The sequence below is a fragment of the Astyanax mexicanus genome, chromosome 3 (genome assembly GCF_023375975.1).
Source record: "Astyanax mexicanus isolate ESR-SI-001 chromosome 3, AstMex3_surface, whole genome shotgun sequence".
NCBI lineage: Eukaryota > Metazoa > Chordata > Actinopteri > Characiformes > Acestrorhamphidae > Astyanax > Astyanax mexicanus.
In genome coordinates this window covers 49,269,462-49,285,070 of record NC_064410.1, presented here as the reverse complement: position 1 = coordinate 49,285,070, position 15,609 = coordinate 49,269,462, and the positions used below count along the sequence as shown (strand labels likewise).

Here is a 15,609-nt window from a genome sequence, read left to right as displayed (position 1 = left end):
GTGGAATGTAGCTGAGCACTGATACGATACATTTGATAATTTTGTATGAAAATAATGGTATTTTGTCATATTGAGGCTAGCCAGATTACTGCCAAGTAATGCCAAGAAAATATAGTAACCAGTTAGTAACCAGGAAGGATTTCTTTCTTGTATACCAATTTTGCAAATCACTAGTGCATAAAAACAGTGATATATATATATATATATATATTTAAAGCATATTTTTGTGACATTGGCTAGATGGCTGTGGCATTAACCTGACTGCTGGTACCTAGCAGTTTAGCAGTAAAGCTTTGTTTCTCTTTCTGTAGTGTCTCTAGGCTGCTAAGACTGTACTGGTTTGCAGTACTGCCACATTTTACTCATATTTCATAACATGACTTCTCACCAGCCATCAGTAGATTAAAAATTAATCTGATGTCCAGAATTTCACACAATTAAATATGTCTGTTACATTTCTGCATTTTTCGCCTGTGCTTCTCTCTAATGAGAATCTGCAACAGAACCAATCAGAATCTCTATGTCAGTGAAGGATGGGGACAACAGAAAGTCAACCTAAGAGGCTGAACCATTTAAAATCTTCTGTAACACTACAATAAGCAGCACAAATAACAATACTTAGAACAGAAATAAACATTCATAAATGGTTAAGTATTGTCTTTAATTCATAATTGACACTAGTTAAGACCTTTTTACGCCACAGTAAGTTTCGACCCTGCAATGTGTTTGGATAAAAGGCGTACTATGAATGCTGTTATCAGCCGGTAATGCACTGTAACCGAAGCTCTCCATGTGTTACTCCACCACATACAGGTAACCTAGCAACGATGCAGCGCTTACTAGCCAAGCAGCGCAGCTACAAACAGAGCAGAAATGAATAATTTTTGTCCCCTTTAACTCAAACTCTTTCAATAAACAGCGATAATGGAACTGTGGTATAATCTCAATAATACACTCGTGCTATAACGTACTCGGCCTGCAGCCTCATGCCTATGACAGCAGCACAGCAGTGCCAATATTACACGTTATAACACTCCCTCTCGTGTATTATTGCTTACTAAGCATTACAATATGTAAATGCTTTAGAATCATGATGATATGATAGTAAATTGAGATTAATTTAAAAATGTTAAACTGATTAATTAGTTTAAATTCAGAAAAAGAATGGAGATCTGCTCCAACTCACTAGGTTTTTACTGTAATAATTTTATATAATTTCGCTTGTTTACATGTGTTCCATTGTATGAGGAAGGCATCACTTATCAACAAATTAAATTAATCATAAAAGGAGAAAAAGTCATTTTTCAATTTAGTGGTATTCGGACAGACATCCTTGTGAATGGAGATTTTTTTACTAGTCTTAGTCTCAGTCTTGGAATTTAACCCATAAAAAAGGTGTTACTATTTTTTTTTTTTTTTTTTACAAAGATTGTTCTATGGTTGCATCAGACAAACTGCAGCTTGTACTTTTCCTCTGTTATGGTTCCCCCTCCCAGCAACAGTTATTAAGCTGTGACATTTGAAGGAAATGACACTTGCTCTGGAGAGAGTGCTTGGCTTCTGTTAATTGTGCCCTTTACAGCAATGTTCCTATTAAGGTACTTATTTACACTTTATTAATCAGTCGGATTATCAGTTTGATTAAGCTTTCAGTGTCACAGATGAACGCAGCATACACAACAACAGCAGATAAGAATAAATGCTTTTAAATGATTTTCCAGGGCCGGATGATGTGCCTACAAATCGTGGCTCAATCGATGGTGTTTTCCTTAGGCTTTTTTTTTTAACTCTGGTTCTTAAACTCTGGCTCTCAGTGATTTGAGGTGTATAAGGTTATCAGTGCCTCCAGACACGAGAGCAGATGGCAAGAAGAGTCTTTGCTCATGGTTCATGCATGACAGCCTGACTGCTGCCATCAATCATACACATCTGAAAGACATCATCTATACAGCAGATCTATCATCTCACTGTTGCAAAGATATTATTTGGTGTTTCAGGACAGTAAGTGTAGCAGATGGGATGCACAATTAGCAGAAATGGATTAGCAGAATTAATGCAACATCAGATTTAATTTATCAGTTTCTATTATTTGCTTATTCTTGCTTTAAGCTATACATTCCCAACATCATTTTCAACATGCCTCCAACTCCCTTGAATCATTTTAACAATCTATAGCCCTATCCGGTAAGAATTAATTTCTCAGGGGGTCTTAGATTTTATTCCCGTCCAGAACAAGCATGTATGTGTTTTTCTCAGACGTCCTCTGAGATAATTACAGGCTAAATTACCTACTGTTTTTCACTAAACTCAGTGGTTCTCCAATATGTTAAGTCCTGTCCGGATCCACACGTCTGCGTTTCGTCACCTTGTGTTTAATAAAATAGCTATTTGTCCACTGCCGCGCACCGTTATTACACTTTGGGCATGCATTTCCATGGAGAGCCACATCAACACAACAGCGTGGAACAGAGTGGAAATGGAGGAGCTACTGAACGTGATGTCACGTGACCAAGAAAGCCAAAAAAACCTCACTGGTCCTCCTGTTTTTTCAATTGCAGTCCGAATGCATGAGTTTTATCACTGAATAGAAGTGTAAAATATTTTTCACAGACGGACCCCTGATTGTATAATAAATATCAGACAAACTAAACAAAGCTGTAAGAACATAACTTTTGTTTTGTAAACTAAAAGAACATCTTTTGACCTAAAGGAGCAGGACCACTTGAAACGCAAAAAACTGATTGAACTCAATAGTTGTTTGTTAAACAAGATCAAACTTACAAAAATGTGAATGATTTTATTCAATTGATCAATTTGAAAATTCTTAAGAAAAATTTGAGAAAGAATAAATATAAAGTCAGCCAGAAAAATGCCTGTTAGGAAAAAGTGGTGTCAAGCTTTTTTTGTACTTTACAAGATAAAAACTATTTTACAGGTATTTTACGGGTGTGGATATTATTTGGAAACTTTCATTCAGATGTATTTTCACTACAGGAATTATTCCACATAGATTAGACAGGTGATGCATAAAGCACATGCAGTGGAAAAGGCATGATGCAAAAAGTAATAAATGTAGCATCAAAATAACGTTAAAAATATTTAGACAACTGACCACCATGTGCATGGGCTTGTTAAGTGTTCTATAATTTGTCAACTTGTGGACATTAATATGGAACTATGGAAGGAAGGAGCAGCCTTCCATCCTCTGGGAAAGATTCTACTAGGCTTTGAAACACAGCTCTGGGAATTGTTTTCCATTCAGAAACACCAGCATTAGTGAGGTCATGCCCTGATGTAGGGCAGGTATGAACTTGGGCAGTTAATGCTCTCAGGGCATCTGCAGAACAGATACATTTATCAGAGTGCGACATGGTGAAGCCAATTCATCACTCCAGAGACCATGTTTTCACTGCCCCCAGAGTTTAATGGTGGCAGCAATGGAGTGTTCAGAAGATTAATGGAGGGGTCAGGGTGATATGGAGCAAAAAATGATCATTAATGTTAAAAAAATGTTATTTGCAGTATTTAAAAATATATCACCTAAAAACAAATTGTATGGTCAACAGTTGAAAAAGCGTCGTGTTTTACTTAGCAATGTAGTTTAAACTACAGATCATATTTCTTTAGATACCAACAACTGCAACATCTTCGATCTGGCACTGGAATATAGTTTGCAGTTTGAAGCTAAACAAATGTGGAGAATCAAAAATGCAAATCAGCACACAGGCTTTAGCTTATTTCACACCAAACCCAGAGCACAAGCTGCTGTTGAGGTGCCACCAGCAAAACACTCACCTAGTATTAAATTAAGTCTTTCACATCAGCCATGTGCGTCATGCTGCTCCGCACCGGTAGTGCACACGTCAAGTGCAAAATCACACTTGGGTCTATTTCTGATAGATCTCACAGCATTGCATTCTCGCAGTTTCTAGGCAGACTCAGTATTAAACACAGTATTTATATAATTATTTTATATTATATTTATGTATTCTTAAAAATTGGAAGGATGAAGAATAGCACAAGCCTTCTCCATTACACATTAAGTCAGACCCTGCTGGAGCTTAGATCAGACCCAAAGTTATATTTTGTGATTTTGGGACAGTGAAAACAAGAATTTGGGATTGTACATCCCCAAATTAAAAAAGAAGTTAGGACAATATAAAAAAAAAGCTAAATTAACATTTGTAATTCTCACAAGTGTTTTACCAGCTTATTTTATGCAGACAGTATTCACCCTCCTCTTAAATTAATGATATCCTACATGACCGACAATATCTGCAGGTATATCCCCCTAAACATATTTAAAAAATGCATGCTATGGGGCTAAAAACAGACATGCAGAGTCAGGGCTTAGTGAGGAATTGACAGGGTAGAAATTAGCCAACCAGCATTTGATTATTCTTTGTATTTCATCATCAGTTCATCTATCAGTTCTGCTCTGCAGCTGTAACTTTAAACTCATGGTTCATGTCTTTTTCTCTACAGTGGTATAACTTAGGAACAACAATGACAGTCTGCATTGCATTTAATGTGTTAACAGATTAGTAATTCTTAGGGTGTAATTAGTGACAGAGCATAAAGTGTTAAGAATGAAAAGCTTTATAATGAATATTGTCTAAAAATATCTACATTATGGTTCTATAAAAATACACAATCAGAAATACAACACCAAACCCTCATCATGTTTTCTCCTGTTAAACCATTTCTGAGATACTTTTATTTTCTTGGATCGCAACAATATTTAGAACCTGTAATTGGCAAATGCCATGTTAAAGAGATTTTAATCTGGGCAAAATGCCAAAGAGACTAAATGAAAGGCTGGCCTTAGCTGAAAACACTGTCATGGGATATATTAATGTTTTCTCCGTGCCACCAAAATGAAAGGCCACTAAAATCGTCTGGGAGTAATTGGATCCACAAATAGCACCTAATACAGACTGGATGACAGTTAACTGCTAAAGGCCTTCATATTGGTAATTACATTCTTCTGCAGAGGAACAGGAGCAGAGAATAAATTATCAACATATCGTTATTATGCTAGATAGAATTATGATCAGGATGGGTGGGTATTCCCATATGCATGTATATTTGCATTCCTTATGAATAATTGAAAAGTGTGTCAGCTGCTGTTGTTTATGCCTATTATTAGCATGATAGTAGTGTTTCTTACACTCACTGGAATCTGTATTAACCTTATTATGAATAGCAGACCTTGGCCTACGGGTGGGCTGTACAGTAAATAAATAAATAAAATCTTGATATTCTTTAAATATATGAGAAAATCTTTGTTAAATTTTTGTGTAGTTTTACACCACTGAATAAAGAATTTTATTTAGTTTTTTTTTTATTTGTAGATGTAATAATACCGGTTGTAACAAACAGCACTAGGATTGGGACTAAATATTGATATTGCGATATATTGTATAGTTTTCATATGTAATACATTATTGATACATTACATTAAATATCTGTATTTTTATTGAAATATAGGCGCTATAATTTCCCAAAGATTAGCCTCCAATTTGTTTAATCCAGAATTCCTGGTATTTGCTTATTAAGGAGTATTTTATACTCTTAGTAACACAGATAGTGTGAAGTATTGTAGAGAATTATATTGTATTGTAATATTGAATATCACAAAATCAGAGTATGGAGATATGACATTTATAGTAGGCAATATATTGTGATATTTTATTGTGAGATGCCCTGCAATTCCCAAACCTAAACAGCAGACTGAAGAGATATTAAATATGTAAACCATTGTTTCTTTTTTATTTATATACAGATGAGTCAAAAATAAAAAAAAAATTATGCAACCTAAAAAAGTTAATTTAGTTATTTTTAAAATAATGTCAAGCAGCTTCATATATTGAACTACTTGCAAAACAACCTTATATTTTAGGTCAGGTCAGAAATAAACCTAATGAGATGCTCTCAGATAGGTTCTATATGTAAAGATGCACTCAAGAATTCTATTTTGATGGGGGGGGGGGAAATCACACTAAAAGAGAAATAAGATTAATCAAATTAAGTTGATTAACCTCACAGGACTACCTTGGCCTGTAGTGTTTAAATGATTGTATGTAGGTTGTATGACTCATACAGATGTGCAGCTCACAGAGAGCTGATATAGCACATGTAAGATTTGGAATGTGGGTTCAGTGTCTTTCATTAGTTTAGTCTAATGAGACTCTGTCAGCCCTGCACCTCCCACCTCCTGCTGTATCTGGCTGACTGGAAAAAGATTCGGCAGAAGAGGACCACTTCCCCAGTTTTGATTGCTGTTAGCAGGGGATGTTAATGAGGATACATTTGTTGTCCTGAGATAAATCATTAAAGTTGTGCCGCATCTCTGCCGGGACCAGCCAGCCTTAGTGCATCTATAACAGAGAGACAGGGGCAGGTGTGTAATCAGACAGATAGGCCAAGGGCCGCTGGGCTCTTCAGAGGCCTCCAGCAACAGAGCTTGTTTACTGTTCCTAAATATGGTGGGGTTTACATCAGGACTGTCCATTACAAAACTCCATGCTATTTAGAAACAACTTTATTTTCAAGTTAAAAATGTCAGATATAATTTCTGGGTTTTAATAATGTATACCATTAATTAGGTCAATGGGTACTGCTGCTGAATACCAAGCTACCATCTCATCGCTTCATTAATCTCTAAACAGTGAATCTTCAGCCCTGCAGGAGGTCTCATACACATATCTTTGAAGCTCTTGCTCTCAGCACACTGTACATTAATTAAAATAAACCTAAACAATAGCAGAGTGTGGAGGACACAGGCATGCATGGCCTTAGGTAGAGACACTGTATATACAGCTCTGGAAAAAAAAATAAGAGACCAATTTAATTTCACTTTTTGAATCAGTTTATCTAATTTTGCAATATTGTTGTTTTATTCTATAAACTACGGAAAACTTTTCTTTCAAATTCCAAATAAAAATAATCATTTAGAGGTTTAAAATTAAAAATGGCTAAAATAAAAAGGTGCAGAGTTTTAGACCTCAAATAATGAAAAGAAAACAAGTTCATGTTCATAAAGTTTTAAGAGTTCAGAAATCAATATTTGATGGAATAACCCTTGATGGAATAACCCACAGTTTTCATGCATCTTGGATTGTTCTCCTCCACCAGTCTTACACACTGCTTTTGGATAACTTTATGCCACTCTTGGTGCAAAAGTTCAAGCAGTTCAGCTTGGTTTGATGGCTTGTGATCATCCATCTTCCTCTTGATTATATTTCAGAGGTTTTCAATTTGGTAAAATCAAAGAAACTCATCATTTTTAAGTGGTCTCTTATTTTTTTCCAAAGCTGTATGTACAGTTTCAGTCAAAAGTTTGGACACATTTTCTGTTTAAATGTGTTGTTTTTTGTCCAACATTGTAAATTAACTCAGAAGTCATCCAGACAATGAAAAAAAGGCATAAGGAATCATTAGTTAAACTTAAATCTGTTATAAAAACCAACATACTCTGTTAAGCAACTTGCAGTTTCTAAGGCTGATAACTCTAAAAAACTTTTTCTGTACAACAGAGGTAACTCTTGGTCTTCCTTTCCTGGGGCAGACTTTAACTTTTAACGTTTGATGGTCTTAGCGACTGCAAACCAAACCCAATGAAACAAGTTCACAGATGGAATTTGGATGGTACTCTTTACATAACAGATTTTATGAGACATAAAATATAAGTTGGCACAATTTTAGCTAAGGCAAACAAGAAAACTGGTAAATGAACATGTTTTATTGTACCTTTCTAAACCAAAACATTAGTCCAACCAGCAAGTAAGACCAGCTTCGAATTTAGAGTTAGAGTTTGTTTTGAGTTTCTGACACACTGTGAGCAAATTAGTGGACAGTTCTGACAGTTCAGTGCTGAATAGCTTTAAAAGCATACCCATATTCTTTTGAAATCTCCATATTTAAAACATAGAACAAGCCAGAAATAAAGACAAAGGCAGTAAGGAAGTGTGGAATGTCTGTGAGAACAATAGTCTCTTTTAGAACAATGACAATATTCATGACTGTAGAAAGGCAGGTGCATCATCATCTTCAAATACAGTAAGTATAGCCATTTTCATCATCTGGATTGGTACTTCTTGAAAACAGAAATACTGCTATAGAGCATTCACCCCAAAACCAAAGATAGTCTAATAATACTATTTTAAAACAGGTAACAAGTTACAGAGAGAAAATAACAAAAAATAATAATAATAATAATCAAATAAAAAAAGGTTTTTATGGTTTTGTACAACGAAATGTTGACTTAAAAAACATTGATGAGCAGGATGAGCAGGCTGAATATATGCATCCATTTTAACCGAGACAAGCATAATACTTAGCCCCAATACTTTGTCAAAAAAGTGTTGTTCTGAAACTACTGTTGAATAGTAAAAGCCAATCTCAGCATACGTGACCTCATCTACTACAGTATTTGTTGGTGAACTCCATATACCCGGTTTCATGTAGTAATTAAGGTCAGATAAAATCAAAACAGAACAGAGAATCTGGAACAGAAGACATTCTGTAGAGATAATAACCACCACACTTATTTGTAGCCCTTTAGCCACATTTAATGTTTAACAGTATCTATGTGATTTCTTATTCTGTTATTTTTTCTTCCAAAAATAAATACAATGTTTAGCAGATAAGTGTACCTGTTCATCAAGCTTTTCCTAGAGGCTGATCATGTCTTGACTAAAGGATACCCTTTTTCCACAGTACAGTTTTTTAAGCAGTCGAGGAGAGTACTTGTCAGAGGCTTATCTAAATGTTCTCAACATGTCCTGGGTGGTGCCAAATTAGAACACCTGACAAATCTGTAGATCACAAAACAGAAGCACAAAAACATTTAATGATGATTGAGGTTCTCATAAAACTTAAAAATTAAACCCTTTAGGGGCAGTTCCCCAGACAAGAATTATCTTCTTTATTATATTACAATTAAATCCATGTCTGGGGAACTCACCCTTTGAGTTCAAATCAATGCATGTTATTATAGTCTGCATTTGGGATGTCAAAAAAACAGAAATCTGGCAAGTCGATACAAAAAAACCCAAATGATATGACTTAAAATACAAATTTCATTATTACAACCCAAAAATACTCAGAATAACCACCTATTTGAAATGAATGGAAATACCAGCTCAGCAACAAAGGGAGGATGGAGCTTATGGTTAATAAAAACTTTACCATATAACTAAAAAATGTGTAATACACACTGTACCAGTCTGAACAAAAAGTATATTCTTGACCATAAAAGCACATGGAAACAGTACTAAAAATAACAAATTAAAAAACGCCTTACTTGTTCAAGAAAAAGAGCCGGCCATCTCTCCTGGTCTTCATACTGGGGAGAACAGAGTATTCCACTTCCACTTCCAAGTCTTTCTTGTTATTGATCTTGCAGTTGCTTCACAGATTCAGGGGTCTTAGCTTGGCTATGATAATATCAGATAATGTTTCCACTCTTAGAGAAGGCACAGTGGCATTCTACAGTAGCATTACAGTAACATAATTGAGATTAATGCATCTGAGATTTGCAATTTTTTGTTGATAATCAGGTGACTCTCACAGTACTTGTGGGTGTTTACCACACATCATCTGTTGAACATAGAGTGTGATGCTTGACCCATGTTATGTTTCAGAACAGCAAACATGCCATCAAAAACATCTTACATCTTTACACACGGCTGTTTGTGGTGACATCAGAACAGAAGAATGTCTGAGTGCTTCCTCTCCATATGTTTTTTAAAGTTCTTTTTGTACAAGACAATATCGCACATAGGACAAGAAACTAATATTCTTACATTTTTCCTGACCTGATCAACACTTTTTATTGTTTTCGCAAAGACCTGAGCATTGCATTGCTCACTAGCATCTCCACAGACATTCTGTTCTACAGCAGTATGGTCCACACGTTGGTCTTCAACTTCACCTTGGTCATCTTCCAATTTAAGGATTTGGGCCTCTTCCTCTCTGGGAAGAGACAGGCCAAGCATCTCCGCCACATCTATATGGGGTTTTCGCTCTTCCTCCTCTCCAGGCCCCATGTTACCCACTTCTTTCCCATCCAAGCATTTAGGAAGATGGTCCAAATATCTATTTTTCTTGTGAAATATCTTTGGGCAGTTTGGGCAGTGGAAATGTGCGTGTGGACTGCACAGGTTATTGCACTTAAAAATGATGTACCCTAGAACAGGTTTGGACAACAAGAAAAAAAAAAAGTAAGATGAAGCTGTAAAATAATTACAAAATCTTGTTACAATACAATTTACAATATTAAAGTTAAGCAAAGCTGTTAAAAAATTTAAAAACTTGCCTTTAAAACGCACAGCCCGCTTTTTATGTGCTGCGATGTGATTCCTCAATTTGCTCATCACTGTAGGCTTGTAAACCTCTGGCTTGCAAAATGGACAGTGGAATTTTTTACAACAAGTAAAACATCTTGCCAGCTCGATGGGAGATCCACTCTGGATTACTGTAAGCAGCTTCAAAAGAAAGAAGTTAACAGTTAACAGCCACACAATATTTGTTTGGTTTATACCATGGTTTAACTTGCAAAACACGTTACTACACTTTACTTAACAATTGTGGCTGATGATTTATCCACATTATAATTTTTTAATGTTTTATAAATATACTTTTACGCTAAAGAACTGAACAGCAGAGTAGATCGTTTGCAGCTGAGTTGCCACCACTAAAATAAGAGCTTTTTGTGTACTGATCACTAAAATAGCATGTTTGTGCACTTTTATACTGGGCAATAATGGTGTACACACAAACCAATCTGTGCCATGCCTAAGAATGGTTACCTCCCAAATCACAGCTCGTTTGACCAGTATGATCAATAGGGCCATGACTGATTGGGGAGAACAGGTGGGCCAGAGTACCATTCACTTGGACTTGAGCACAGTACACATGCAGTATGAATGCTATCCGTGCCCAAGCACGGAACAAGAGGGCTAGAGCCTACAGCAACAGCTGGAAACAACACACAAGAGTGCTGATATATTCGGCCAAATTTGTGAATACCATTTAGCTAATGGATACCAAAGATCCATTGAACAGTGCTGTGACAAGCTGAAGAAACTGTGTATGCAGTATCTGAAGTGCGGGATGCACTCCGTAAATCTGTCAGCTTATCAGATAAAAAGGATAAAATCCCATGCTAAGATGCTGTCGATAAAATAATCGAGCTTAAACCAAGTAGCCAACCTAATGAAATGGAGTCTGGAACACCGTCTGACCCATCAGACAGCTTCACATAGGACGAAAAGGTGCTCAGGCACTGATTTTTTAAACGCAGTGTGAGTGCAGGCCAGTGGGGTACTGGAGGGGGCAGAACTGTGTTCTAGCACGACTCAACCAAACAGTGCTTAGTGTGAGTACACCCTAAAACAACATACTTTCACATGCAGGGTGACCACCTTAATTAATATAGCATTGACTAGAATAACATTAACTCCTGTAAAACAGTATAACACACTACTGTTGTAGTGACCATATAATAATTGTAATGTAAGTGAAACCAGTATGTGTTAAAACATAGCATTTACAACTGTATGGACCAGTATAAGCAGCCAAACATGAAATTTGCATTACTAACCAGTGTAAGAAGTCAAATATGACATTTGCTGTTGTAATGATCAATGTCAGTGCTACCAATGTGTGTCAAAACCATGCCACACTCTCATTACTCTCTATACAGTAAAGTTTCAACCCTGCAGGGATCTCATACATACCTTTGAGGTGCTCCTGATCTGAGCAACACTAGTCATTGTTTCCACAGAGACTTCAGCATTCCCTTCAACAGCGTATCCGTGTTCTACAGCAGTATAGTCCACATTCTGGTCTTCGGATCCATCTTGGCTCATCTCGTCTTTATAAGGCTGTTGATCCATCAGGTACTGATCAGCTTCTAATTTAACTATAACTAGGCCCCCTTCACCTCTGGAAGCACCCAGGCCATCCATCTCTCCCATATCTGTATGGGTTTTGCTCTCCTCTTCATGATCCATGTGACCCACCTCTTTCCCACCCAAGCATTTGGGAAGATGATACAAATATCTGTTTTTCTTGTGAAATAACATTGGACAGTTTGGGCAGTGGAAGTGTGCATGTGGACTGCACAAAAGATTGCATTTGAAAATGATGTACCCTGGAACAGATACAGACAACAAGAAAAGTAAGAAAAAGTATTTAACACAGGTGTTCTTTACAACACTTTACAATTTAACAACACAAGATACAATATTCAAATTCTTGCCTTTAAAGTGCACAGCCCGTTTTTCATGGGCTGCGATGTGATTCCTCAGTTTGCTCTCCACTGTAGGCTTGTAAACCTCTGGTTTGCAAAATGGACAGTGGAATTTTTCACAACAGGTAAAACATCTGGTCAGCTTGATGGGAGATCCACTCTGGATTGTTATGTGTGGCTGCAAAAAAAAGTAATTGTTGACAAGAACGCAAGCTTATATTGGTATAGAATATGGTTTACAGTAACTTGCAGCAACACTATTTTTCTTTACCCTTTTTTATATCCATGCTAAAACAGTGTGTTGCAAAATAGATAGTTTGTTGCTTTTCTGTGTATCAATCAATAAAAATTAGCAAGTTTTTGTACGTTTATACTAGTGTTGCACCGATATCAGCGCTAATACTGCAATCACATGCAGTATCAGTATCTGCAGAAGAGAAAGCTGATTCTGTAAAGTTACTAACATTCCTACTCAGTGCTTACTTACAGATTGCTGTACCACGGTTTACTTTGTGTTCTTACACAGCTAACTGTGATCTACATCAGCAGGGATTCCAGAAAAAACTGTTCTAAGGCAGGTTAAGAAATTAACCCACAAATTCAGCACCTATTTGCAGGCAGAATCCATACTGTTATGGTCCTTAAACTTATTTTTCACAAAGAAATAATTTAGTGTGGTTAATCAGTTACTTTTTACTCTTTCTGTAGTTCTATATTTTTGTGTGCAGTTACTCAACCAGTAAATGCTTTTCAATTGTATCACATTTGGGACACAGAATACAGACTTTTTTTAAAGGGGTTTTCAATTGTATCACATTTGGGACACAGAATACAGACTTTTTTTAAAGGGGAAAAAAATGGAAAGCTAAACAACTTATAGTTCGTATCAGTAGATACTTGAAAATCTGATATCTGTATCCTATCGGAAGGAATTGGTGCTTCCTAAGTTAATATAACATTATAAGTGTCCAAACCTTAATTCCTGTTAAAGTGAACAAAATAGTTGTTACATGTGTGTGTTAAAACCATGCCACAATGTCATGGCTCCATTAATCTTTAAATATAGTGAAGTGTCAGTCCTACAAGGCGTCTCACACATACCTCTGAGGTGCTCGTGAACGGAGCAACACTAGTCATAGTTTTCACAAACACCTGAGCATTTCCTTGCTCACCAGCGTCTCCATAAAGACTTTGTTCTACAGCAGTATAGTCCAGCTTTTGGTTTTCAGCTCCGTCCTGACTCATCTCTTCTTCGTGAAGCTGCTGATCCATCTGTTCCTGGTCATCTTCCAATTTAACTATAACTTGGCCCTCTTCACCGCAGGGTTCAAATTGGCCAACTTGCTCCTGCACATCTGTATGGGTTTTGTTCTTCTTCTTCTTCTCCTCCTCCTCCTCCTCTTCTTCTTCATCCACTTTGTGACTCGAGTGACCCACCTCTTTCCCAATTAAGCACATGGGAAGATGATCCAAATACTTATTTTCCGTGTGAAATAATATCGGACAGTTTTGGCAGTGGAAATGTGGGTGTGGACAGCACAGTTCATTACAATAGGTAAAAGATCTTTCCTTCTTGATGGGAGATCCACTCTGGATTGTTATGTGCCGCTTCAAAGAAAAGAGAAGTAATTGTTAAGAAGCACATAAGCTTATTCTGTTCTAGTACATCGTTTAATGTAATATACTTTTAAGCTACAGAACTGTAATGCAGAGTAAATAGGTTGATAAATAGAGTTGGGATTAAAAGCACGAGAGTCTTGCTAGAGTCAAGTAGCGGTCGAGTAATCTCGATCGTTCAGTGTAAGGTGGTTAGGATTGAAAGATTTAGTCAGTCTTTTTCGTGTCCTGGGGTTCAGATAAAATCACCTGTGTTTAATATTATATATTATCGTAAGTTTTGACGATAAGACTTGACTCAAAATGTTACGTGAACAATGTCAACAGCCCATGGGAGAGCTACGGGAAGCCACAAGGCAAAAATGTATTTTATGTGAACACATTTTGCAGTTAATTTGCCTTATACTGTTCTTACTTTAATATGTACAGTATTTTATACACAGGTAGCACTTTAAAGTCATTATATTTAAAGTTGTTTATTTTTGCACTACTTTGTCTTATTGTGCAGTGTTAGTTTTGATTCAAACAAGTTTAATAAATACACATTTTGCAAGAATGATGATCCTTATTGTATTAATTTATCTAAAACAAAGGAAACTGTATAGCAGTGAAACTGTGATTCTTTGCTATACAAGGTGGTAGTAAAAAAAAGGGGAAAAGAAGCTTATAGGCAGAGTTGAACACAAAATGTGTTTTTTATTTTAAAAATATCAAGAACTAACAGTGTGGCAGAAAAATAAACTGTTGATGAGGAAAAAAGCTAAGAGTCTCCGATAAATCACAGTATTGATATATATACATTATTTGTAACTTAAGCAATATGTATTGTTATAAACTTCCCCAGATGCATGATGTAAAATATACTCAGAAAAACTGTAGTTGCAGTCTTGTAAATAGTGATCCCCAGTCTTTTTAAAATCTCAGTCTGTGATTAAAAACTCTGGGACTTGCCTTTAGTCTGTTAAAAGTCTTTTCGAAGTCGTGTAGCGTATGGACAGTATTAGATAACCAGCATTGTTAGTTAGCTAGCTTAGCTAGTTAAGTAGTTAAGTGTTCAAGCAGGAAATCTGATTTTGTGGTGTTAACCTAGCTAACGCTAACTGTGACCAGTATTTGTATAAACACGGCACTTTCTGGTTACTGAGGGAGTAATATAAGAGCCTAACCACCTATAAAAAAAGACCTATAAAAGAGTTTAAACTCAGCTGTTGAAGGTTGGTTAGGTTAGGGACCACAGAGTTATAGCTAGTTAGCTAACGCTAAGTTTGTTTTGGTAGCTCACTAGTTAGCTATGGCCAGCTAAGCTAACAGGTAGCCAAGTCTCCCAACGCGGCTTCCGTTCCGGACTCTTATACGCAGCGCAGAAATTAAATAAAATATATAAATCTGAACACAGAGCGGAGGGTAACTGTAGGCGGGTCTGTTCTACAGCCCCTTACCTTCTCCATCTCCGCCCTGTAGCGCTGCTTCTGCTCCTGCTGTTGTAATTTCCCGCTATGAACTACATCCGCTCTGAGCCACTACCGCCCAGCAGCACGCTCCTGCCCAGCCACAGGGCGGGGCTTTAAACAGCTACAGACCATAATATAAGACCAGCTGCAGTCTGCAGTCTCCTACTGGTATATAAATAATATCTATTAATTATTTAAACCTGAAAAAAATACCTTCTTTTTACCTTCAAAATGTTTTTAACAAACAAAAATAAATAAGTCTCAAAATTAAAATATTAAATT

At 36.5% G+C, this 15,609-nt stretch overlaps 1 protein-coding gene across 2 annotated transcripts; it reads right to left on the bottom strand.

Annotated features, from left to right (window-relative positions):
• Positions 1 to 5,788: 5,788 nt before the first annotated feature.
• LOC103032101 (uncharacterized) lies at positions 5,789 to 15,423 on the bottom strand. 2 transcript variants are annotated; one of them, XM_007259836.4, is made up of 8 exons: positions 15,316 to 15,423; positions 13,361 to 13,867; positions 12,269 to 12,437; positions 11,745 to 12,160; positions 10,322 to 10,490; positions 9,308 to 10,192; positions 8,658 to 8,819; positions 5,789 to 6,380 (listed from the first exon to the last, which is right to left on the bottom strand). In XM_007259836.4, exons 1-6 carry the CDS (start codon positions 15,322 to 15,324, stop codon positions 9,708 to 9,710), a joined length of 1,755 nt encoding a protein of 584 aa, XP_007259898.3. In that variant the 5' UTR covers positions 15,325 to 15,423; the 3' UTR covers positions 5,789 to 6,380; positions 8,658 to 8,819; positions 9,308 to 9,707. The 2 variants fall into 2 exon arrangements, with proteins under 2 accessions (XP_007259898.3, XP_007259897.3); XM_007259835.4 differs by lacking the exon at positions 5,789 to 6,380 and having other exon boundaries at positions 6,525 to 8,819.
• Positions 15,424 to 15,609: the final 186 nt, after the last annotated feature.